This window comes from Micromys minutus (assembly GCF_963924665.1).
Source record: "Micromys minutus genome assembly, chromosome: 13".
NCBI lineage: Eukaryota > Metazoa > Chordata > Mammalia > Rodentia > Muridae > Micromys > Micromys minutus.
In genome coordinates, this window is record NC_137982.1 from 2,163,320 (window position 1) to 2,189,238 (window position 25,919).

At 52.7% G+C, this 25,919-nt stretch overlaps 1 protein-coding gene across 4 annotated transcripts in view; it reads left to right on the forward strand.

Annotated features, from left to right (window-relative positions):
* Positions 1-4,082: 4,082 nt before the first annotated feature.
* Positions 4,083-25,919, forward strand: part of KCNT1 (potassium sodium-activated channel subfamily T member 1) — a gene marked incomplete at both ends in the record, with an annotated part of 49,556 nt that continues 27,719 nt past the window's right edge. The window contains 2 exons of one of the 4 annotated variants that reach the window (XM_080928007.1): positions 4,110-4,204; positions 23,758-23,799. In XM_080928007.1, coding sequence (XP_080784133.1) covers positions 4,110-4,204; positions 23,758-23,799 — 137 coding nt within the window. Of the gene's footprint in view, positions 4,205-19,468; positions 19,624-23,757; positions 23,800-25,919 lie in introns of those variants that run through there. The other 3 variants (XM_080928005.1, XM_080928008.1, XM_080928006.1) reach the window with 3 other exon arrangements.

The following is a 25,919-nucleotide window of genomic DNA, read 5'->3' on the forward strand; positions in this document are numbered from 1 at the left end:
CCACCAAATAGCCTTACTTGGGACAAACAGCTGAGATGCTCATAACCATAATTTTCAGAAGATAATATCTTGTCTCTGCTGTGGGTTAGGAGAACAAAAGGCAACATACCTTGCTTGGTGGTCTTGATACCCAAACTTTGCTTTGTAATATAATAATGACCTACTTGGTATTAATTTTGGAAACATTACATTGTTACTGTTAGAACTTGGTTTTTGTCTTCTGAAATTATGGTTAGGATTATTGATCCAAAAGTCTTTGAACCCAAGGCTCCCTGGAACAAAGACCTGGTCTTTGTTCTGGAGCTCACCCTGGCCAGCCAACTCTTGGCAGGGGAGACCCAAAAGGAGCACCTGGTGCTCCAAAGCTACTAGGAGGTGGTTACTCATGGAGTCCAGAAATTGAGTCCCGCAGAGAGAAGGGTGGGGGAAGGAGAGGGGCTCCAGTGCCCCCACCCCCAGTCTCAGCACCAGGTGATACATTGTTCTCTGCTAGTGAAATGAGCCAATTTAAGACAGATTAGAGTATATAAAGGCAGGTTTATTGGGAAGCAGCTCTTGGGCACACAGGAGGAGGTCAGTAAAGTTGTCATGGGGGTATGGGGGTGGCAGAGGGGAGGGGAGAGAGAAAGTTTGCAGAGACAGAGACAGAGAGACCAAAATGTCTGCATTATATAGGAGAGTCTCTGGGGAGGGGAGGCCCAGCCTCTGACTGGAAAGTTCAGGACAGAGGCCAGCCATGCCCAGTAACAGGTGGGGACTGAGGGATGGTGGGTGAATCTGAAGGCCATGTCTGCTTTGGTATGTAAAACATGCATCCCCGCTGTTTGTCCCAGGTCTGAGTCCTACTACCTAGCAAAGGCTTGGACATGTTTTCATGTACTCAGTGAGTGCCCTTCCTGTCCTTCATGCTGGGCTGTATGTGTCCTCTTTGTCCTGTTCCCTCTAGATTGATCACCTAGATGGTGACCCAAAACTAAGCTCTCCAAATGGTCTTTCAGATGACCTGGATAGGTTGGCCCTGAGGCCCAACTTGAACTCTGTCACAAACCAGGAACGGTTGTCATTCAGTAGAGCGCACAGAGCAGCTTGTGCCTACCAACCTGTGACTGGTCTTCTACCGTGAGGACAAACAACAGGGCCGCTCTCAAGAGGAAACAAAGTCTGGTGAAGGCACTTGCTTAGGCTACTTACCCATGCATCTAGAACCCTTGATCCCAGAGAGTCCCTAAGAGGAGCAAGCAGTTTCAGCCAGAGCTGTCAGACTTTCCTGAGAGTAAACCTTGCAAGCTCTGCCTTGACTTGGGGTGGGGTGGGGGTGTGAGCTATGAGTCTCATAAGTTGAACTCTGTGGTGGTTTGAATAGGCTTGGCCTGGGGAGCGGCACTATTAGGAGGTGTGGCCTCGTTGGAGGAAGTTTGTTACTGTGGAGGTGGGCTTTCAGAGACCTTTCTCCTAGCTTCCTGGAAGCTAGACTTCTGTTTGCCTTCGAAAGATGTAGCTCCACCTGTACCGTGCCTGCCTGGATGCTGCCATGCTCCTGCCTTGATGATACTAGACTGACCCTCTGAACCTGTGAGCTAGCCCCAATTAAATGTTGTCCTTATAAGAGTTGCCTTGGTCACGGTGTCTCTTTACAGCAGTGGGAACTCTTAAGGCAAACCATTCCTTGCCTTAAGAGTAGGCTGAGGGCCTGGGATGCAAGCAACTAATTTGAGCCAAAAACATTGAATTCTTATAGAAACAGGAAGTTCACTGACACAGCCTTCTCAAAGCAGACAGGTGAGAGAGATCAACTCTGGGTCCCAGCTGCCTCCTAGGCTCTCCTGTGGCCACCCAGGGAAAGACCGAGAAACAGACCAAGAAATGGACCCCTGAATCCTGGAAGCTGGGCTAGAGCCATGTCCTGGCTCCGGTTGTCCCCACCTTTACAGAATCCCCTCGTTGCTCTGCACTGCTTGCTCCAGAGTTGTTCCCAACATGGCTGAGTTCCCCCACTATCCCCAAAGCCTGGGCCCCGCAGTGAATAGAAATATTGGCATATTCCAACCACAGCACTCCTACCGTGGGCACTCTTTCTAGAGGCTCTGGGGACCTTGGTCTGCTCAATAGCCAATTCAAGTTCAGAGGGTGTAGAGGGGCAGGCACCACTGAAGAACATGAAGGGGAGGGTGCCAGGAGGTCCGTGGGGTACCTGCTCAGAGTGCCTGCCCACTGAAGTGTTACAGCAGCCTAAGGTTGCAAGGACAGCCATCACTCCTCCTGAACCACAGCTGGGTGGGGGCAGGGCTGTATCTCTGACTCCAGGTGCATTTCCTTTCCCTGGGGGCCCCCTAAAGTAAGCAGAGGCTCCCCCTGGTGCCCCCCCACCTCACCCCTGGATCTTGAGGCCAAAAGAAAAAAATCATAAATGCCCAAAAGGTCAGGGCCGTGGAGAGTGCAGATCCTAAGCACCTGGTGATTCTTTGGGGGAGGGGGGCTTGCCAAAAGAAATAACGCCCTGGCCCCTGCCACGTGGTTCCCCACCTGCCAGCACCTCCCCAGGCCCAGCCAGCTTGTGACTAAGAAATAACAATCAACTCCGCTGAGGCTATTAGGAAAATGTTATTTTTCAAGTGCTGCCAGATCCCGGAGGTTGAATCCATGACCTGAGAAACACGTGAGTGTTGCTGCTGGCAGCCATGGCCTGAGACAGCCACTGAGCACCCCCAGCCTCCAGAGGGAGGGAGTACCCACGCTTGATGGCCTGCTGGTAATTTGGGGGAGGGAGGCCCTTCCCAACTTGAGAGTGAGAGTCCAAACCCTGCCTGAGGTAAATCGTCCCTTCATCTGCCCACATAGCACACACAGCTCCTGGCCCACTTTGAACAAACACAGGACAAACCCCTGCCCCTCAGGCCTTATTTAGGAAGGCTGACTTCTTGGGCTCTTTGCTCTTGGCTGAGCCAAGTTGAGGCACTGCCAAGTCAGGTAGTTGGGATTTGGGCATTCTACCTACTGCATTCTACTGTGGGTTGCTGGAAGGCTACCTTGACAGTAGGCTGAGGCTGAGGGCCAGGGGCTCTGCCATGCCAGGTTAGGTCAGGAGCCCTGTGGACCAGTCCCCCGCTTGTGCCAGTGCCCACACTTCCGTCAGCTCACGGGTGAGGTTGAGTCTAAGCCTGTTCTCACTTGGTGTGTGTAAGCTGCATACTGGGTCCTATGCTTTACGCAGGAGTTTATACAGATAGCTGGGGTTTGGGGGCTGGCAAGGTAAATGCCTCAGGAGGCTGGGAACTGGGGCTTTGGTCCCTCTGTCAGCCAGTCTCCAGCGGCTGTGTGTGAGTGCAGCTTCATGTGGGTATGGAGAGGGAGAGGAAGACAGGAAAAAGTGAAGTGTGGACGAACTGCTGGTCACTGGAGGCAAGACCCTTCTGGTGCACATAGGCCGCCCCAACCCATACTTTACATGTCCCTACGCGGTATAAGTGACTCCGTGACTGGGGTAGGAGTCCTTAGAAGTCCAGAGTCGTGGCTCTCATCTGATCTGATTTGTTGGCCCTAGAGGCCTCTTCATAAACTGCCTCTTGCCACTCAGCAGTAAGAGGCTGAGAGGAGGTCTTGGGGGTGGAGATGCTGGCTCCAGAACCTGAAGAAAAGCTGAGCAACTGGCCTTGGAGCCGACTGTGGGGGTGGGGAGGCTTGCCTGGCTCAGGTCCAGGGAAGAGGAGCGCTCCCATGCCAACTCAAGGAAGACCAAGGGACCTTTAAGTAAACGATGTTCTGGAGAAAGCCATGACCACTCCCATCAACCGCCCCCCACCCACATAGACACACACACACACACACACACACACACACACACACACATCTCCTGGGAAAAGAACCTTAAGCAGAGCCCTGAGGACTCGGAAGGCGCCCCGCCCCCGCCAAGCTCCGCCCTCAGCCCCTCCCCTGCAGGTGATTGTCCCGCCCCCGCGGGGGGTCGCGGAGTTCCGGAAGAGGCTCGCGGGGGTCTGCGCGCGTCCGGCGAGGGCGCAGGCGGTGAGGGGGTGCTGCCGTTTGTCTGCAGGCGGCCCTGCGCAGGGAAAGTCGGCGGCGGGGACGTGCTTCTGGACGCTGCCAGCCTCACAATGAACGACCTGGACACGGAGGTACTGCCCTTGCCGCCACGGTACCGATTCCGTGACCTGCTTTTAGGAGACCAGCCATTCCCGAACGACGATAGGTAAGTGACGGAGCTGTCCGCGGTGCTGAGCCCCGCACGAGCGCGCGCACCCTTCTTCCACATCCGCCCCCACCCCCAACCCCCGCGCCGTCCCAGTCGCCGCCACAACGTTCTTCAACTTTCTCGGCTTCCCTGACGAGAAAGTTTTGGGTGTGCTGCGATCGGGCGCCTCTTCCTGCGGGGACCTGGAGCAGGACTCGGACCCCGGTGCTAGCAGTCTCTGAGACTACAGCGCGGGGCTTGGGGGTAGGGGGCTGGCTCTATCTCCCCGTGCACGCCCGCTCTCGTCCCCAACCCCAGTGCTCCTTTGATTTGAGGACCAGTCAGAACCGCTCGCACTATGGCTGCGGAACCCCCGCAGCCAGCCAGGCAGTCACCAGGGATCAGTATCCTTCAGGCTCATTTCAGCGTGGTCACATTTTTCAGAGTGAAGGAGGTATGACGTTCCCTCACCTCAAATTCTCCTCTGTGCTTTAAGCAGGGTCAACAGAATGATCCTATGAAAATAGCTCCTAAGTGAAGGGGTTTGGCAGGAAGCTGGAAAGAAATGTCTCTTTCTGCCTTTTCCCCAAATAACTGTCTCGGTAAACACTAGTGTTCTCGCTGCCAGCCTCAGGGGAGGCGCTTTCATACCAGCAAGGGAAGATGGTGAAGGACACTGGAAGACTAGGAAAGGCTGGCTTATGACCAGAAACTTCTACTTCTGTGTGTCACCTTCCCAGGGCTATGTCACCCCTAACTCTGGACTGGGATGCTGTTTCCCTCAAACAATGTAGTTCCTTGAGTTAGAACAGAGGGTACAGGAGCCTGCAAATTGTCAGGACACACACTGAGCACTTGAAACAACCAACTGCTGGAATCACCACTGGGAAAGAATCATTTTTGTGAGTGGATCACCGTGTGTGTGCAGAGGGGTACTGCGTGCAAAGAGTGCTCCTGATGGTTGCTTTGTCTATCCTTCCAGACATCCCTGGATGTTCAGGACCATCCATCACACAGAACAGGGCAAAGATGTGTGTGTGTGTGTGTGTGTGTGTGTGTGTGTGTGTGTGTGTGTGTGAAACAAGTCTTCGCCGATTAGAGCCAGGGAGTTTGGATCCTGTGCAGACGTGTCTGTTCACTTTTCTTTTGCTGTGTAGCCCAGGCTTGCTTTGATTCACGTCCTGCCTCAGCTCCTTGAGTGCTGGGACTGCAGTTGGGTGTCCCTGCCCTTGCTTTAGAGGTGCAGGTTTTTTGTTTGTTTGTTTTCTGTGTTTGGTCCTTTTTGTTTTGTTTTGTTTTGTTTGTCTTTGAACCAAGTGCTACAGTAACACACGAGGCTGTCTGAGGAAGATGACCTGGTTGTGGTCTAGTTAGTAATGTCTACTTGAACAGAGAGAAAGATGGTTGTCCTGGTTCTGCTATCTGTAGCTGGGGACTCTTGCCCTCCTGGGACCTTCACATGGCAGGGCTTGGGCTTCTGTGAGTCCAGTTTCCTGTGCCTGACATCTTCAATCGGTGCGCCCTCCCTCCTGGGTGCCTGCTTCCCCAGGATGTGGTGAATTCCGGGAATTAGCAGCTGTGGAAGGTTCTCCCAGCACTTGGTAAGAAACAGCATCTGTCTCCTCAAAGAGCCTGGGGCCTGACTGGACAGACAGACGCCCATGCCTGTGGCTGATGTAACTGAAAGAATGCTTCCTTCCCTTTCCAGGCTTGGTTGTGATGGTTCCTGTTGTCAGCCATAGGGTGGCAGCCACAGTCTGCCTGGTAACACCCATCTTCTCCCCCCCCCCCCCCAGGGAGGATGCTATCAGGGCAGTGGCACTGTAGGCATGCTTTTAATTATGATACATATGAGACATCAATTTTAAAACAGTAAAATTAAACATTAAAATTAAACATAACCAGAGCTGGTACAACCCCGACTCTCAGAAACCAGAACACAACCATCCTGAAAGATCTCCTTTCCCTTCCAAGTCCCTCCCTTATCTCTAAAGCTGTCTGTCTCCTGGGAGCTGCTTTAGTATTGGCTGCAGAGAGTGGGCCTCTCATGACCTCTGAGCCCCTAGGTTCTTATTACAGGCAGGTGATACAGAGAACTGTGGGTTGAGATGTACCCCCAGGGCATCTGAACTCTAAACACATAGACCCAGCACAGACTTCAAGCCAAGAATAGGGAGGACAGGAGAGGTCCCTCCCACTGCCTGGAACTGCCCCATCCTACTTTCACTCCCTGCCCCCTTCTCAGTACCTGTCTCCTCTTCCTTCTGCACCATCACTGATTGTCAAAGAGAAGGATGGCAGTGGGGGCCTTCTCCACAGCTGTGATGCTGGCCCAGGCAGCTATGCCATGTGTCTAAGAGGGCTTAAGTCTGGGACAGACTAAGAAGAGAGGCTCTATCTGCCTTGCCTACTCCCAGGAGTTCTCTGGAGTAGCAAGCTGGGGTCCCAGGCTGCAGATGATGGGCCCCTGCACCAGGATGGTATAGCACAGAAGCCCACAGCCCAGGGTAGTGGTCTCAGCAGAGGGTAGCTGAGTATGTCCAGCATAGGACAGGTGCAGGTTAGAGGTTTAGCCCCTGTCCTTGCTCCTGGTCTTGCCCCACAACTAGCTCTGCAGGGCAAAAGTGGGGGAATATACACCCCAACTCTTAGAAAGCTGTAAGCAGGCAGGAAGGGCCGTGTGGGTTTCCTGTTCTCCAGAGGAATAAAGCCACTGCTGATGAGTCACCACAGCCTCAAAGGCCTTGACAGGGAGGTGCTCAGCCACCCACGTGTGCAAATGAGGCTGCACTGCCAGCCTGGGCATTCTTGAGGACACTGAGCACTGCACACAATCCACGAGGGGCAGAGTTGAGATCTCACCCACATTAGGGGACCCATGTTACCTTGGATAAACTCCCACCATCTGTGCTGAGTCGAGTCCTGAGACCTTCGTGGGTTGGGGAACAGTCAGAAGCTCAGTGGGTCTGTCTTATCCAAGGTTGTTGGCCCCTTACCCCTTATGGCACCTAATGTCCCAGCTACAAGAGCTCTTGGCGTCTTAGGAAGGTTGGGTATCCTTTTCATCCAAAACTAGCCCTCCAACTTTCCTGGTCTGGGGGATATAGACTCAGATCTCCCCTCTAAATGTATGAAGACCCCTGAGAGGGTGTCATGAGAGCCTCAGGCTGTGTTGATGAAGTGTCAGAATCTCAGAGTCTTGTCCTGGTCTGTGAGAGACTAAGGCTTCAGTACCCCCACTGGCCCTTGATCCACAGGATGTACAGGACAATCCTAGGTTGCTCAGAATAGCCAGCCATGAGATGGGACCCAGTAGGTCACCACTGGCTGGGCTCCAGGCAAGTGAAAGCAAGTTTGTCCCTGCACTGGTCTGCTCAGTTCAAGCCTGAGGGGAAGTCCTCAGGGATCCAAAGTGTTGCTGCAGATGGCAGGCCAGAGCAGGTCCCATCTGTATTGTCCCTAGCTCTCAGACGATGGAATGGACCTCAGATCACTTCTCTGGAGCAAAGGCATTAAGAATTTTCTGACAGAATTGTAAAAAAATGGGGAAACAGAAAGCGCCCTGTGGCCAGGGAAGAGTGGTGCCAGCGTCATGGGGCTATAGAGCCTGTGGTGCCTCCTTTCCCTTCCTGACAGGAACCGAAGTATTAAGTTGCTCTTTGGGGACTGAGCTGGACCCTTTGCATGGGATGTAGGCCCGCCAACCAGGTCTCCAAAGCAAAGACTGAGGTGCCTTGAGGGACAGCCTGCACTCAGAGCTACTCACTGAGATCGTTAATGACCATAGAGCTGGGCTGGGCAGTGCTGCTGATGGGGTGGGGCTGGGCTGGGAGTGGAGAACTCTGCTAGGATCATCGGCAGTGCCTGACAAGTGCCGTGGGTAGCCGGATGCCCACTAAGTGCCCTCATCACTCTTGAATGAGATTGCCCTCGGGACCAAAGCCTGGCTCCACATTCTAACCACTCCCACAGCTTCCTACACCCTGTCCTTACCCCTACCCACATTGCAGTCTGCCTCTTGCACATTACCATTCCAAACCAGACCCTCAGGCTCTGTCTCTGCTGGGCAGCCCAACTTGCACCCCACCCTACTCTCTGTACATCCCTCCCAAGACAAGATGCCTCCTGTTTGCACCTTGAACCAGCAGCAGGTGCTCAGAGGGCACTGGGACCAGAGTGTGTACATGAAGCCCTCAAGGGAAGCTCTAGGGTGGGAGGTATTAGGGGCAAGCTGGTTCTCATTTAGGGGTTCCTTGTGCCTTGACCAGGAGCCCGTATGGATCCCAAGTTGACCCCCAGGAGAAGAATAAGCATTATTCTTATATGGGAAGAAGAAAATTTTAAGATGGAGGGCATAGCCTGGCTTGAGCCAAGATGATAGTGGGGGTGGGGAATATGGAAGTCATGCCTGGCTAATAGTCCAAGGTGACAAACGTGGCTCAAGAAGGAAGCAGGGAGCTACTGACAATGAGGCAACCAAGGAAAGGCCGGAACACAGGATCGGAGCAGAGGCCAGGAACCCCAGAAAAGACTGGAGCATCCCTGGCACACCCTAGACTTGAGCTACACAGCTGACTAGAGCCTCGTGCCTGCCAAGAACAGGCTCCAGTGAACTGATGGGGAGGAGGTGGGAGCTGTCACGGCAGAGGACAGAGCAGGGGGTGACGATAGACCTGCCAGGCCCAGAAGCAGGCTGAGTGCTCCTGCTCACTGGCTGGCACTGGGTTTCTGTCCTTCGTTCCTGCCCAAGACTCTGGGCCCAGGGAAACATCAGTTGGTGCTGCCTCCCACGGGGACTTCATTTAAAACACCATCTGGGTGCTTTCCTGGCTCTGCATAGGCCGTGGACTGCTGCCTGACTTAATCTGTACCCTTCTCTGGGCTGGGGTGCTCAGCTGAGGGTCATCAAGGTCAGAAGGGCTAGCTCCCTGGGCTCCAGGCATGCACTTGGAGTCGGTATGCTCTCCATCTTCCAGTGCCCCGTGGATACCCTCTAGATGATTGAATCAAGGCTGGTTTCAGCAGGAAGAGTGAGAACAGGGTTTGAAAGGTTCTGGAATGTTCAGGTACTCTCAGGTGTCCTGAGCAAGATATAGGTTGAGACTTTTCAGATCATTGTCCAGGACCAGGGCTGGTTTCCATGTGTCTCTATACTGAACAGTCCTCGGGGATGAGGGGTTGCTCATGCCTCTACACTTAGCTCTACAGAGAGTCTGCTGGTCTGTCCCCTACAATACCCTGTGTTCCATAACAAGGATCAGAGCCTGGGAGGTGAGCTTTGGGGCAGAAAAGACAGGTGATCCCTTGATATAGAGTAGTCTAGGGTTGGCTATACCTTCCTCCTTCTGGTATCCCTGCCTGGGCATGAGCTCTGGGTCTTGGGCCACCACCCCAGAGCTTGGGTCCTGGGAGGCTACAAACAAGCAGGACCAACAGATAGGACACAGGTTAGGGTAAAAGGAATAGAACACAGGGGCACTGAGACGTGTCCTTCAGGGTGCATTTGTGAGCTAAGAGAGTATGGTCATCACCTAATGAACATCCTGGGGCACATGTCCCCATTCGCACAAGGCATGATGTCAAGAGATACTCTGAGAAGATGAGACTGGCATCTCCAGGGGTTAAACTCCTCATCTCATCCTCTGGGCCAACACAGCTAGACACATAACTTGGCCCTCTAAGCCCATGTTCTGTGCCCACATCCTAGTGACTCAGCTGCATGACTTAAAATCAGATTCCTCCTGAATTAGGGTAAAACAGGATCCAGAGGGCTGGAGTGTGTGTAGGGTGGGGTGGGGTCATCTGTAGAGTCACACAGAGGTCAGGATTAGTTTTCCTGGGGATTCCCCTGATTTCCCACACACTTCCTATACCCTGCCACATGCCATTCTGAGCTCCTCCATTTGGACACAAACAGGTGTTTGTCCTTTGTCTTTGTTGGCTGTGGACAGTCATGGGAAGGCATTGAATAATCCTTAGTAGCAGCTCCCAGTATCACAGTCTTGAAGGTCAGAAGTATCCCCCAGGTTCCTGGAGGCCAGAAATGTCTAGCAGGTGCTGTTTATGGGGTTCTTAGAGCACGCTGACTGTTCACAAGCCAGATGTGGAGGTTGGTTCTTGTAATCCCAGTACTGGGAAGGAAGTAATGGAGATTCTCTGGCCAACCACTCGGCCTAACTGGTGAACTCCAACCAGTGAGAGACACTGTCACAAAGGTAGAACAGTGGAGTTTCCTGAGTATGACATCAAATGGTGTCCTCTGGCTTGTACACATATGTGCATGCACATTTATTTAACACACACACACACACACACACACACACAGAGAGAGAGAGAGAGAGAGAGAGAGAGAGATGTAAGCACTCACATGGGCACCAGCTTCTTAGGCTTTAAGGGGCTAGACACATGGTAACCAGTGAGGGACACAGTCTTAGCAGTGAATATTACTAGGACCACATCACCATGGTCAGCAGAACTAACCTGGCATGGGCCAGCCAGCTCCAACTCTGAACATCTGTCCTCCAGAATTGAGAGCTCATAAGGTACTGTGGCTTCAAGGCACTTAGTTATAGCGTCATAGAAAGCCAGAGCCAAGAACCTGGAAGTCACCAGGCCCTATGGTTCCAGCTCTGAAAATGGCATCTGACTGTCCAGACTCGTCTGGGGTTAGGCTGTTTTCCTAGAGAATCTAAGTAGCCTGGAGAAATACTGGGAAGTAGCAATGGCCATAGGAGAGGCCTGCCCCATGCTGCATGAAGTGGACCGCAGTGGGAACCTCCTGGCAGACCAGACGCCTTGCAGAAACAAGGAAAGCCAGCCTGCCACCTGATCCTAAAGATTGCAGCAGATGGTGAAGACTATCTTTCTAACCTTGACTTCCCTGAGAGTCTAAGAAAGGGGTCCTTTGCAGCCAAGAAGAGTCACCTGGGCTTGCTAGGAATGGCCTGCTGTGGGCGAAGGGGATAGCAAGAGCCATGGAAGAAAGATGTCCTGAGCAGGCTGAAATGGATGTGTGAAGGCACTTCATGGCTGGTCAGAACTTGTGTTGGATTCTTCATGGCTCTGTGCTGGGCAGGGCAGCCATCAGGTAGCAAGCCCAGGCAGATCCCAGCTTTGCAAGTACCAGGTACTGTCCTTGGGTCTTGAGCCCCATGAAGTGTTTGGACACTTCAGAGATCGAGAGCTCCTCAGAATAGAATTCTTAGACAGAGAGCCAGTCTGGGAGACTGCATGGTGAGGTTTTGAGCCCATAAGTTCCCCTACCTATCTTGTTGTTTTAGATGTGGGCAGAGCCATAGCTTTAGGGCCTGGTCTGTGAGGGCTCCTTCCTTGCTCCACCTCTTCACCCACAAGCCCCTTCCAATCTCGAGAAACTCCTGAGCAAGGGCCACCTGCCACCCAGGAAGTGAGAGAGAGCTCTTAGCTCTCAAGGTCCTGGCAGACTCAACTGAAAGGCTCACCCTGTCCCACTGTCAACTTGACTCATTTGTATAGGCCCAGCATGGGAAGGGGAGCTTAATCCTATGTCTCCAGTCTGGAAGGGGCCCTGTTGAGCCCCTCAATAATCTGTGTCCTCAGAGGAAGATGTGGCCTTGGGCCTGGCAGTACCCACCCATGGGTGCCAAAGGTGTTTCTGCCCTCCCAGACTCCAGAGTAACAGTGTAAGTACCTGCTGCCCCTGTCCTGCAGCACTCTCGGTGACACCTGGCTTGCCTCGCACCCACCTGCATCCTCTTGGCACAAGGGGCCTCTGGAGAGTCAAGGACCACCTACAGAGCTAAGGGGTCTGCCTGAGACCCTTGGTCAGATCACTGAACAAAACCCTTCCAAATATGCCCATGTTTGGTTCCTGGGGCCTTGGCTAAGACTATATGCTCCCTTGAGGGTGGTGGTGTGGGGAATTTGAGAAAGGAAAGTTATCCTGAAAGACAATCACAAGAGTCTTTATGAGACAGAGGCAAAGGCCTGGGCTGCAGTCGTTGGACAGTAGTGGCCTGATAAGCAGATTTGTGGTATTTTACTTGGGGGGCTGGAGGGAGAAAGAAAATGTCAAAACATAAGCCAGAGAAGTTTAATGTAGAGATGATGGAGGGCCTTTCATGGACCGGGTCTCCCCCTGCGCTTGGCCTGTTCAGGATATCATGTGAGCCAGTTCCCAGCAAAGCCTCTCATGTGCCTGTGTACTATATGTTCTGTCAGTTCTGCTCTGGGATCCCTGACTGTCAAGGAAGCATATTCCCCCCCAATTCCCCTATGACCTACAGGACCAAGATAATATCGTAAGCACTGTAATTGACAGGCCCTTCTGGCTACGAGGGTCTCACGGCCTCTTCGTGGAGGCTCAGATTCTCTAGCTTCATGTTCTTCGTAAGATGGACTTTTGAGTCTGAGACCTACGGGACCCAATTAGCCTGATATTGGCACCACTGGGATGTGCATGTTGCCTCTGGGCTTGGGTATTCCCATTAGAACTGGCCAGATGGGCCTGCTGGCAGTTACATTTCCCCTTTATCATCACAGGCTCACTGTAAGAACTAGCTCCTCCTCCATGCACCTAAGGACTCTGGGTCCCTTGGAAACATCTGTCACCCCTCCCCCATCCTGACATTCTCCCAGGATCTGGGCTATGTGACTTTGTATTTCTCCATTTACCCAGCTCAGCTTCAATTTGAGAGTGGTATTTGATCATCGGCAGAGAAGGCTAGTTGTTCTCCCAAAAATAGAATTCCTTCCAAAGACACGCTCCACTCTTTGATTACTATCTCTCAAAGAGATGAAGTTCAATGGTGAGCCCACACAATGGCAGAGACATCTCCTTTATTCCTCTCTCTGAGTATCATAGACACCCTGGAGATGTGTTCACTTGTCATGGATGATGTCCCTGTGTTAGTATCACTGTGCTGATCCTGAAGACCTGTGACCATCCAGTGAAGAAGACAATTTGCAAATGGAATTAAGAGCCTTGTGATGACATAGTATTTAGGATTCTCTAGGTGGCCTGGGACCAGTGGAGAGGCAAGAGGACCAGAGCAGACTCAGAGGCTAATGGAAAGGAAGGGAATCAGAGACCCCACACTGAGAAGCACAAGTGGTCCCTAGAAGCTGCAAGCGTTATCTTCTACAGCTGCAGCCCTGCCAACAGATGTGGAGGCTGTGGGACCCCTGAACCCAGAGCCATGTGATCCATGCATGTTGTTGTCAGCTGTCTCAGTCAGGGTCTCTATTCCTGCACAAACATCACAACCAAGAAGCAAGTTGGGGAGGAAAGGGTTAATCAGCTTACACTTCCACATTGCTGTTCATCACCAGAGGAAGTCAGGACTGGAACATAGGCAGGTCAGGAAGCAGGAGCTGATGCAGAGGCCATGGAGGGATGTCACTTACTGGCTTGCTTCCCCTGGCTTGCTCAGCCTGCTTTCTTATAGAACCCAGGTCTACCAGCCCAGGGATGGCACCACCCACAATGGCCTGGGCCAGGGATGGCACCACCCACAATAGGCTGGGCCCTCCCCTCTTGATCACTAGTTGAGAAAATGCCTTACAGCTGGGTCTCATGGAAGCATCTTCTCAACTGAAGATCCTTCTCTGTGATAACTACAGCTTGTGTCAAGTTGACGCAAAACCAGCCAGTACATCAGCCAATAAGCTTCTAGTTCTAGAAGCCAGAGGACACCTGTGTAGCCTATATCAGTGACTCTTCCCCTGTTGCTCAGGCCTCCCCACTTGTGGACCTTTCCATTTGGCCTCTGTTCAGTCTGTGACTTCCTTGCTCTCTGGCAATGCCCTAAGAACACCTCTGCCTACAGATGTCCTTCTCTGGGACTGTCTCTCCGTGAGGATGATGTTAGGTCCAAGTCCCAGCTTAGAGCATCTTTCTGTTGAATCACAGCAACCTGCACACTCCCAGTGTTTGCTAATTATATTCTTCTCTTTACTCCACAAGCTTTAAGATCATCACAATCTGTTCTGTAGCCAGATTTTGAATAATTATCTAACTCTTGCTGTAAATCCACTTACATGAGCTCCTGCTGACCACAGACATTCGTTTGGCCCCTCCATTCTGGAGCACTTCAAATTGGAGTTTCTTAGAACTGTCTGCAAATAACCTTTGAGGTTATCCACCCTCCCAAAAAAGAGGTACTTGTGCCTGTATCTTGTTCCTGTGCGCTGCTCTACACCTGAGGCGTCTCTGTATCTGGGATTCGGGTGATCTCTTTCTCCCACTAGATCTGGCTGTGACTGTCATTCCTGCACACTTCTTTCCCTGAAGAAATCCCAGAGTCACCTCCTTCATAGGTACCCTTTCCCATCTGTGTCCACAAATGTCCTTTGTCCTCCAAACTCAGTTCATTGAGAAGTATCCTGCTGGACTGCGTTCTGAAGCTTATTTTCCTGGAATTGCTGTGTCGCTCTTCCCTCCCTGTATAGTGTTTCCAAATACTAAGTGTATTTAAACACTTGAGGCCAGTTGGGGGTTCTACCCATGAGGTCCAAAGACCTGTTGGAACAATGTTCTTCACTCTCCGATGCCTGATCAATGTCTACCTCTGCCAAGTGATCAGAGCCATTGGCCTGGTCAGTAATTCCATTTCCAGCCATCTCTTTGGATTCAATTTGACTCTGTAATATTGGGATAGTGCCTGGGCTCCCAGGAAGCCTGAGTTGTAAAAATCTCTCTACTTCCGTCTGTGGAGATAAGCACACTTATCCGGTCTCTTGGAGCTGCTTTGTTGAACCTTGTGCTCACTGCACTGAGAGGTGCATCTAGCCCTGGTGGCCAGTTTCCTTCTGGCCCGGGGTTCGGTTTTGCTGCTAGCTAGGCTCTCTGTATTTAGAGTTCTTTCCCTCTCACCTGGCACAGTAAACACAGTCACACTGCTGTGCACCCCCAGCATTGTCCATCCCCGTTAACACCGAGTCCTTAGGCCCAGCCCCTGCATCTGCCTTGTACTGCAGGTCTTTATGGAGCCAAGGATTCTGGGACTTCATAGAAACTAAGTCTCACAGTACCTGTCCTTTTCTGAATGGCTTCTTAATTAGCACAACATCCACCTCTGTGGTAGCATGTGGCAGACTTCCTCCCTGCGGAGGCTGAGTGGTGTTCTCTCGTGGACTGACTCATGACCTGTCCTGGGGTGCATAGACACTGGGGCTCTCTCACTCTTGGCTGTTATGTGGCCACACCATTTCTGTTCCTTCTCCTCACCCTGTATGTTACCACACTACCTTTCCAGAACCCCAGAGGCGTGAAGGGCTATGTGTGCCCAGCTCTGGACCTCCCTTCATTTTAGATTTGCCTGTGACTTCCTCGCTCTCTGGAAATGCCCTAAGAACACCCCTACCTAAAGATGTCCTTCTTCGGGGACTGTCTCTCCATGAGGATGATGTTATCCATAGTCTCAGCTCAGAGCATCTTTCTGTTCAATCGCAGCACCCTGCACACTCCCAGTGTGCAGGCCATCCAGCTGGGCATACTGTAGGGCTCCATTTCCTTTCTACAGGGGCAGTCTGAGGGGAATGATCTTATTGAGAGGTTTAGCTCTGATATCCTCCCTGCTAGACAACAATTCAAGAAGTCAGGGCAGCTACCTGCTGCTACTCATTTACCATCAGCAAACCCTAGGAAGAATTCTTGGGGTTTATGATTGGCCCAGTTTAGCATAAAATGGTGGTCAGAGTAAGGGGGCCAAACCTTAAAGGTTATTTTTCTCTCAGGCAGGGCGTCTGCATGCATGCCATGTTCTGCTCTGCTCTTGGGATTTCACCTGTAGACTTGGTGACACATTAGCTGGGTATAGCAGTCCTTGTCTCTCATTCCTGTTTTCTTTAAGTCCCTGGGACTACCATCTCGCTCTTATACCTGCTTCTGACACTGTTTTGTAGATGTGTGTGATACTGGTGTGTCCTGGCCTGGTTGGGGTCTCGGGAACTGGATTCTGTCCTTTTCTACATTGGTTCATCTCTTCTGTGCCTGGGAGACTGCCCTCCAGTTGTGGTTGTTTTGCCTGCTCCTACAGGTTCCTCCCACAGGGACTCCATCCAGTTGGCTGGGAGCTTCACATTCCTCTGTGTAAGGCCATGCCGGGTCATCTGTAGCCTCGTGTTCCTAAAAGGGGCTCCTTGAGGCTCCAGACTGTCCAAGCTTGGCACCTGGCATATGGCACATGGCTCCTGGCACCCATTGTCCCTTCTTTGCCTCACTCCATAACAGGTTCTCTGACATCTGGAAACTCTCCTCTGTACCCAGGTGCCAAGGAGCTATACAAGAGACAGCACTGGACTCTGGAAGCAGAGGCGATGATTGTGCTGAAATTATACCTGCTCTGATCTATGTGATTTAGCAACAAGTGAAGCCGAGTCCTACCTGCCCCGGATTCCCCACTACCACCACGAGGTTCTTCCCATGCATCAGTTTGAAGTCATGCCGGGTGAAATGCTCGGCTCAGACGCGTGTCTGTTATCAGGTTCTACTCAGGGAATTCAGGTGGACACGTAGAGACTCACTGTACTTTGAGAAAATAAGCATAGAACATCCAGTCCAGAAGTGCCACACACACCGAAGCAAGCAGCTAGGTCTCTGTCCCCCTGTGCTCTGCAGATGTGGCATCTGAGCAGCCCACATTGCTCAGGGATGCAAATGTGTTCTCTCTGAACATGGAGCCTTGCATCCCCGACACTAATGCAGCCCTCTACCCTTGCTCCCGGGTGGCCATTAGTTCCCGGAAGTCCTTCTAGAACTTTCTGTGCAGTGCCGTCTGTGTGCACAGCATCCTGTGTTATGTCCTGTTGTCTCTTAGTCTCATTCCCACACATTACTGTGAATCATGCCCTTGGGAAGTTTCATGGTCCCTTTTTGGGTCCCTGAGAATTTCAAAGAGGCTTCCACCTGCAGGGTGGACGTGTACCCATGTGGTGGATGCTTTGTTCCTCTGTGGCCACATGAGCTGCGTTGAAGTGTAGTCAGGGGATGCTCGTGTGGATATTAGCTCAGAGACTGAGGGCTGGTTTTATGAAGACTTGGAACTGAGGCAGATAATTGGAAAAGCTAATGAGGCAGCCTTCTTCTCATACAGAGAATTTTATTTAAGTTTAAAAGAAAAGCTGTGGGGCAGGCCAGCTGTAAAACATCCAGCTGTTGTTCAAAGGAAGAAAATGGATGAGAGAACAGAAAGTGTCATTCTGTTTAAGCTGTCATGGGGTTCAGACATGCGGCTGACAAGCAGCCATGTGTTGAGGACAGTGACTTTGGTGAAAGTAAGGAAGCCCAAAGTAATAAGAAAAGCATGCTTAGAAAAGAGAAAGGAAAAAAAAGAAAGAAATAATTACACTTCTTTGGATAATCCAAAATAGCACACCGATTTGTGGCCCTACAAGGCTGCTGTCCCAAGTTTCTGTGCTAGTTGGGGGCAGGATTCTGGGAACAAAAGGTACAGTATCTTGTTACTAATTAGTACTAATTAGAACTAATTAGTCTACCTCTCTTTAGCATGGCTTGAGTCCACCTCCATAGGGGCAGTCCCTTAGCCTCCATTCCTCATGCACAGGGGTAGCTCAGGGTGTAGACACCCTGATCATCATTGGCCCTGATGGCTAGCCATTCCCACAAAGGACTCAATCCCATGAGGACCGCCCTGAGGTGCTGTCCTGTGTTCCCAGGGGACATGGAGGCTCAGCAAGGCCAAGGATTCAAGAAAAGGAGAATAGTCACCCCCTCTTCCTTTGTGAGGTCTGTGATGTAAGTTATGGGGGCCAGGACACTCCCTAAGCTAGAGTTAGGACCACTTGGGAGTGTAGAAGCCCACCTTCCCCTCACAAATCTCCTGGAAGGGCCCTGATGATTGGTAGGTCACAGCTGGGAAAGATTGGGCAGATGGGGGTGACCGTCCAGTTCTGGGTGGTCAGGGGACCCTGGAGCTGCAGCAGCTGTTCAGAACTAGGGTGAGAGCCTCCTGAACTGCAGGTCCGGTCAGCCAGACTTCCAGCGTAGACGCCTGGTAAGTCACCTGCAGCCTAAGCTGTGAGAAGGAAGGCCTGGGCTACAAAAACCATATCCTGTGTCTGCAGAGGTATCTCTGACTCAGCCAGTCTCCCCTGCAATCCCCATTGCTTCAGTTTAGTGGGGGAACCCACACCATCCCTCAGCTCCTCGGTTTCCCCCCTGTGCACCACTCAGGTTGTCATGGCTTGGTGTGTGTGTGTCGGGGAGAGGGGTACACTGCTGTGTGTGTTCATGTGAGTGTAGGCCTGTGTGTGTCATGCACATGGCTGTAGCGTCTGGAAACAACCTCAGCGGTCTTCCTCAGTTTCTCCCTGGGTTTTGTCCACTTGTTTTTGTATTTTGAGAGGCGGTCTCTTCCTGGGACCTGGAGCACACCAGTTTGGTGATGCTAGCTGGACTGCGTCCTCCAGGAATTTACCTGTCTCTGCTCCTGAGCACTCAGATTTTAAGTGTGTGCTATCACCATATCTGACTTAAAAAAAAAATGTTCGTGTTGGTAATTGAACACAAGTCCTTGAGTTGCAAAGACTTTAATAATTCTGTGCTATCTCCCCAGCTCCTGCTCAGGTTGTGAGGTGACCCTGTGCAAGCCCCCAGGTACCCGGAACAGACTAATACCCTGTATCTGGAGTTACCACACCTAAGATGGGAGCCCAGGGCAATTCAGCCATCAGTAACGGCCCTTTGAGGGTTGAACGCTGACAGTGTTGGAATAGGATTGGAGGGTGAGGACCGTAAGCATCTGCACCAGGAAGGATGGGCACACACCATTTCCCATCAGACTAGAAGACTGAGCCCGCTTCACTCGGTGAGGCCCTGAGGTGGAGCTTAGAGGATGGGTGGAGCTCTGGACTTCCTGCCATCCTGAGCAATACATTATGGTTCCCAGGACACACAAGAGTACCCTGTGATGTGGGTACATGCCCGGCAGAGATGACTATCTCCTCTCTCCATCAAACTTCCTCTGGAGGTGAGCTGCCAAAGGCCACACTAGCTGTCACCTGTACTACCCTTCCTGCATCCCCTCTCTTTGGCGCAATGGCAGTTATCAACATTACTATTACTTCTGGTAGGGGTAAGACAGTGTGCACTGGAACTGCGTCCTCCTTAAGGCATCCTGGTTGGGGCAAGAGCCGGGGGCCGACCTTGGTGCACCGGGAGCCAAGCTGACACCCTCCCCACTCTGGACCATTCCACTGTGCTGCGCGTTGGGGGTGAGGTGCGCGGTGGTTGCGCCCGGCGCCGCCCCCGCCACCACCACCCGCACCAAGCGCTCCCGCAGGATGGCGCGGGCCAAGCTGCCACGCTCGCCGTCCGAGGGCAAGGCGGGTCCAGGGGACACTCCAGCCGGCGCTGCAGCCCCCGAGGAGCCGCACGGGCTCAGCCCTCTACTGCCAGCCCGCGGCGGGGGCTCCGTGGGCAGCGACGTGGGCCAGAGGTAGGGACACTTGCAGGGGACCAGGACCCCGCGGCTGCGCGGGAGGGGCTTCGCATCGTTCGCATTTTGTTTAGCACTGGCTCTGCTTCTCCGCGCCTGGCGTTCGTTGCCTGTAGCCCGGGAGAGGGCGTCCTGGTGTCCCACCATCCCTTGCCTGAAGCCTGGCTTGGAAACACTTAGACCCCGGGGCCCCTTGCTTAGAGGTTGAACCTAGGGCCTTGCTAGTATGACCTGGGCTCTGAGCCAGGTGGCCCTGGACCACAGTGCTCCAGGAAGCCCCACTCGAGTGGGTTCAGGAGGGACACTAAGGAGAAGTAAGCACTCCAGAAGAAAGCAGCTTAGGCCCAGGCAGGCTAGATAGCAAACTGGCTGGGATACAGTAAAGGTGTGGGCACTGCTGAGTACCAGCATGGTGGGCAACCAGAAGGCAGGATGCAGGAGGCCTTTGCAGAAGGGAGCTGCAGGCAGGATGTGGTACCCCATTTCATGGATGCGGGCACTGAGGTCTCTGCAGCACTGAAGCCCTAGCCATCACTTGCTTTTGCCAAGAATCCTGCTGACTGCCGCGGGGGGAAATGAATCAGACCTGGCCTGGTGTGGGCACATCGTGAGCTTGAAGCCTGTTCTGCTAGCGATTTGGAGCAGGACTGAATGGGACCAAACCAGGCGACTTCCCGAGCGCTGGCTTTTAAGGATGAACAAGAATTGGCAGGGCTTTCTTGATGGAGGGACAGTGAGACCCCTGGGTGAGGTGCTGATGGTTTACTTGGCAGTGGCTTGACCCAACAGATGGCTGGACTAAGGTGATCACAGCACCCCCTTCTTCCCTCCCTCCCCCATTTGCACCAGTCTCTTGGTTCTCACACAGGAAGGCTGCTGCTACCCTGTTCCCGTTGCCAGAAATGGCTCTTGAGGGGCCTCCCACAGCTGTTGGGGGCAGCTCAGGCAGGAAGGATAGTTAGTGCTGCTCAGGGGCCTGGGGATAGACCCTTCTTGGCCTCTCCCTTCTCTTAATGGACACGGGGGGGGGGGGGGCAATAGTGATCCCGGAAGCTCCCTTTCCAGCCAGTCTGGCCCCTTGAGAGATGGGCTGCAGGCATGGATGGCAGTTTTGCCCAGGCTTCCTCATCTGAGACCACAGTACGACACAGCTGTAGCCACCTCTTCCAGGAAGCCCTCTCCCACTTGTACCTCCGCATGTGGCTGCCCTCGATCCTGTAGACCACAGCTGTGCTGCTGGCCCTTTAACAAGGATAGACTCTCTCCCCTATATGCAGGGTCTTGCCAACCTTCTTCTGCAGAGCAGAGAGGAGGGAGCTGCATACCCAGCTGGGCCCAGGCAGCACCTGGGCCTGTAGCTGGCATCTTAACACCTGCTTTGAGGAGCAGCTGGAAGCCAAGGCAGGTCCCAGCTGAGGAGGATGAAGTAGACTGGCCCATTAGGAATCCATTTGTTGAAGTTTCCAGGCAAGATTGTGGCCTTTGACTTGCCTTTGCCCCAGTTCTGTGTCTGGACTGCTGTCCGGAAAAGTCAGAGCCTCCACCACTAGAAAGGCGGCAAGGTAGAAAAGTACCTTCCTAGCCCCGTGTGTGTCCTCATTGGTGGTGTGACTCTGCCCACATAGTTCCTGAAACACTGTGCTTTCTCAAAACTGCAGCAGGCTTGGGCCCTCTCACCCCAGCCAGCCTGAACCCTCTTTCTCCGGCTCTCACTGAGGCTTGGGATGGCTGAGAAATGTGAACTGGGGAGAGGGGAATCTATTCAGAGTTTGGAAACCTAGAAAGGACTGAGTCATTAGCGAACTTCTCAATGTGTCAGGGCCCCTTTTAGCTCCTGGATCCACTTGACTTTGGTCCCCAGGGAGTCCTTCCCACCTGTACTCTCTGTGGACTCCCCCTGAGCCCCATCTGCTTCCTTAGGGATGTAAGGAAGTTGTATACCCAAGAAGAAGCTGGAAGTTCAGGGGTGGGGCCAAACCTCTGCACAGGCAGGTCAGAGGCCACACCTTAGCCGTGTCCATGGGGCCAGGATTGGACAACAACTGGAGGGGACAGAAGGAAGAAATGGTCCTAGAAGTTGTCCCTACTGGTACATATGGGAATCTCTAGAGGCTTCAGATGACACTGGTGTATTTCATCGTAGATGTCCTGGGGTGCTGTGGTTAGAAAGCTGCAGAAGGACCTAGGATACAGGTCGGACCCTGAGAACATAACTTCGGCAGCCTGGGCTCTCAGTCTTCATATCTCGGGAAGAGGGAGAGGTTTGAGTTTCCCACAGACATTGTCATGGGGAGTTTCGTGACCAGGAATCATCATCTATCCTTGGACATCTCTGGGGTCTTAACGTGAAGGTGTAGAGGTGGGGAGAGCCAAGGACGCTGCAGTGGAGTTGCGGCAGGGCTGATGGGTGTGCAGAGACTCGACTTGGGCTAGACCCTCTTTCCATCCCTTCCGAGGAATAGCCACTCGCACTGCTGTGTCCTCACAGGGTCTCCATCGGGGCTACCCCTTTGAACCTGGCATAGTGAGATTCCCAGTCTACTGGGGACAGAGCTTAGGAGTAGAGGCTGTGGCAAGGGTGCCAGGAATCCCCCTCCCCAGTGGCACCCCAGCCTGCTTCTGACCTGGCCAGTCTAGGATTAACTGTTAGCCTTACTTCTGAGCTGAACTTTGTCCACACTTCACAACCACCATGGCTATCCCAAATCAAAGTGCCCTAAGGATTAAGGCCCTCACCTCCTGGCTTTGTGACCAACCCCCAGGACTGTCTGTGTGTCTTCAGCCTTCTTACAGCCAACACATATCTGCCTGAACCTGCACTCCAAGGCCCCATCTTAACACCTCCTGACATCACCTACTTCCTTACCATTCTCTACCTCAGTGGGGCCATGGCTTCACACTCTGTGCACCAAATCTCTCAATAGCCAGCCAGACTCCCTGTCCACACTCCCATTCCCAGGATCCATCTCTGACCATCATATGCCAATGACTCCCTCCCCGAAAGGCCAAGGCCTTCACAGGGCAGCTTCTCAGGCTCATCCACCTCCTTGATGTTTTCTCCCAAGAAGTCTTTAGCCTATCAGTGCAGTTGCAGGGAGCAGAATCTCTCCTCAGCCCCAGCTGCATTCACCCTGGTATTCCTGGTCTCAGGAGATGATCCCTTGGGACTTCCGTGCTGGGACTCTCTTGTCCTCCGTCTCTAGAACGTCATGGTCTCACAATACTCCAGGATCCTGGGTCTTCCCCTGACCACCAAGTGGCTCCTCGGAACAGCTTCCATTAGCACCCCTCACCCTTCCTAGGCTCCCTTGTGCCTCACTCTCTACTCTGACAGGTGGACACACCCAGGGACCAGGAGGGGCTGATTACTGGCACATGAAGCGGAATCCTGGCCACACAGAGGTCCCAGTGCAGGTTGTACAGGGCCCTGCCTGAGGTCTGCCGTGATTTTTGCTGGATCCTTGTTTCCTCACCAGGAAGATAGTTGCTCTGAAAATGGAGAGAAGCTGCACTGAAGTCCTTGGTTGGAGGGCTGACCCAGACAGCGTGCAGTCAACTCAGTGCAGGCTGGTACTGCCAAGCTCCCGATGCTAAGCCTCTTCTTCATGGCACGGCAGTTGTCTGGAGTTGTCCATGTCTGCACCTCAGTCTCAGCTCCAAGTAGGAAACTAAGGGACAGGCCATCCAAGGTTTACTGTGCCCAGATGTGACCCTGGATAGGGACTGCTTAGCTGGCTTCCGCTTCCTCAGTGTTAATATAAGGCTCACTGCTGGACACAGGGTCACAAAGATGCCTAAGGTAGGCTTAACACTGAATGGAGAGAGGCAGATCCTTGTCTCTTGGCTAAAGGCAGGGTACTGTCCTCCCTGTGGTTGTCACTCCCTCTGACCAGGGCCTGCATGTGCCAGCACCTGTGGCCTCTGCTGCTTTCTCCCACAGAGGGTAGGCCTGGCTTCCATCTGCCTTGCATGCTAGACTGCCTGCCCTGACAGTACCTATCATGCCTGAGGCTCTACAGGTCACAAGTTAGGGGACTTCAGGTAATACCCCATTCCTCTGGGATACTACCTGGAGCACTTATATGGTCCCATTCACCTACCTTCTCTGTTGATGTGTTCACTCTGTGTCTCCAGGCTTCATGTGGAAGATTTCAGTCTGGACTCTTCCCTTTCTCAGTAAGTGCTTCTCGCGGGAGGGACTGTCTCGGGAACAGATGCATCCTCATGCGCTGAGAACCAGGCTCATGGGAAAGGCTACTCTTGTTCAGTACCATGGCCCACCAGCCATGCAGGAACATGACAGTGTTGGCCAGCACTACCCAGGACTAGCATGTGTTTCTTGTCCTGGGGCTGGGGCTGGGGCTGAAGACAAAGAGATTAATGTCCCCTTGGAAAGAATCTGTGGACAGAATCTCTAGTTTTAGTTACTTTCCCATTGCTATGATAAGACACCATGACCAAGGCAACTTACAGGAGAAAGAGTTGATTGGGGCGGAGTCCATGGCCATTGTGGTGGGGAACATGGGAACGGGCAGGCAGGCATGGTGCTGAAGCCATAGATGACAGCTTACATCTTACCCATTAGCATGAAGCAGAGAGAGCCAACTGGGAATGACATGAACTTTTGAAACCCCAAAGTCTGCTCCCTGTGACACACCTCCTTTAGCAATGTCAACAAGGCCACACCTCCCAATCCTTCTCATACTGTTGGGACACATCTTACTTTCACCATTGATAAGGCACTTGCCTCTGTCAGATACTCTGTGTTACTGGGGGGTTGCGGGGGGGGTGTGGAGATCATTGTTCCCAGTGAGGAAGCGAAAGTCAGGCAAGAGGCAGAGCCTGCATCTCTCCAGCTTCCGGGTGGTCACTGACTCTCCATCCGGACACTCTGTGACTCCCTGGATGTGCATGTGTCCCACCGTGTTCCTTGGGAATGCACTCGGACAGAGAATGGATATGGGACCCAAGACCAGCAGCAAACCATAGGGTCAGAGTCAGTGCAACCAGAAAGCCATCTCAGACCTAGATCATACAGGTCCAAAGTGCCTGTGAGCCCAGGCTGCAAGAGGTGCAGGCCATTCATAAACTCCCTCTGCTCCTGTAGGGCTATGCCCTGTGCCTTTGTCTTAGGGCACATCAAACATGGTATCTTAAACACAGGTTGGAGTAAGATGGATATTTTTAATCCCTATTTTGTGTAATGCTAGAGGAAGTGGGTGGCCACATGTCATTAAAATTTTAAAGTAAAAAGAATTCATTGATTTCTCTGGCACTGTAGAGCTCTGACTTCAAGGGAGCCAGGCAGGTCTGTGGCTCCTCCTGGAAGACACCTTCAGCCCTAGGTGTGCACTGCCCACAAAACACCATACAAATAGGTGTGTCCTGCTCATGGGGTGGCATTAGTCAGGGTCAGCCTGGTACAAGGAGGATGCCATTAGCCAGGTCATCTTTCCGGAGCTGGGCAAAGATGCCAACAGAAGCAAGGCAGAATGACAGGTTCCTGGCTGTTCAGTGACTTCTGGAACTTCACAGGCTGCTGAGTTTTCTGATCTCAAGCAGCTGCTGGGAAGATGACAAGAAGAACAGGAGTCAGGAGAGTGACAATGGAAGTGGCCAAGGGAGAGACCTGGTCACTCAAGAGACCTAGGGGCTGTGGTCAGGCACATGGACAACCAACAGGAATGTCCCATGGGAGTGTCTAGTGAGACGGGGCGGCAGGGTGCAGGGACAGAGGAAGGGCCTTCCCAAGATGGAACTCTAGCTGCAAGAAAAGCACACAAGTGCCCCCCAGAGTGTCCTGGGACAGCCTCTCTGATGGGAGAGGACAGGAAGCACGCGTGGGTCAGCCATGGGTAAATCTGCCCAAGGGAAGTGTGTAGTCCGCAGACCAATGAGTCATGGAGGAGCTTTCAAAGCTCAGGTCAGAACCAGCGTCAGGTCCACGTCTGGAAATACTCATCTCGCAGGCAGAGGTCTGCGGCGGTCACTGCCATCCCACATGGCACTAGCTGGAGCACACATGAATCTGACTCTTAAGCTATGAAGCCACCAGGACGGACTCTGGGTTCTGCCCTAGTGATCTCATCTAATCCTGACCCCCATCAGCACCCTTCCCCCACACACCACAGCTGTATGTAGCTCCCATCTTCTTCCTTGAGGACATGTGATCATGTTACACTGTCATGAAGTAACCCAGGGCACTGAATTGCCACCCCAGCCCCCTGGAGCACACCCATGGCAGATAGAATTTGGTGCCCTGTCTGGAAGACTGTAGAAGACTCCTGTGACTGTCC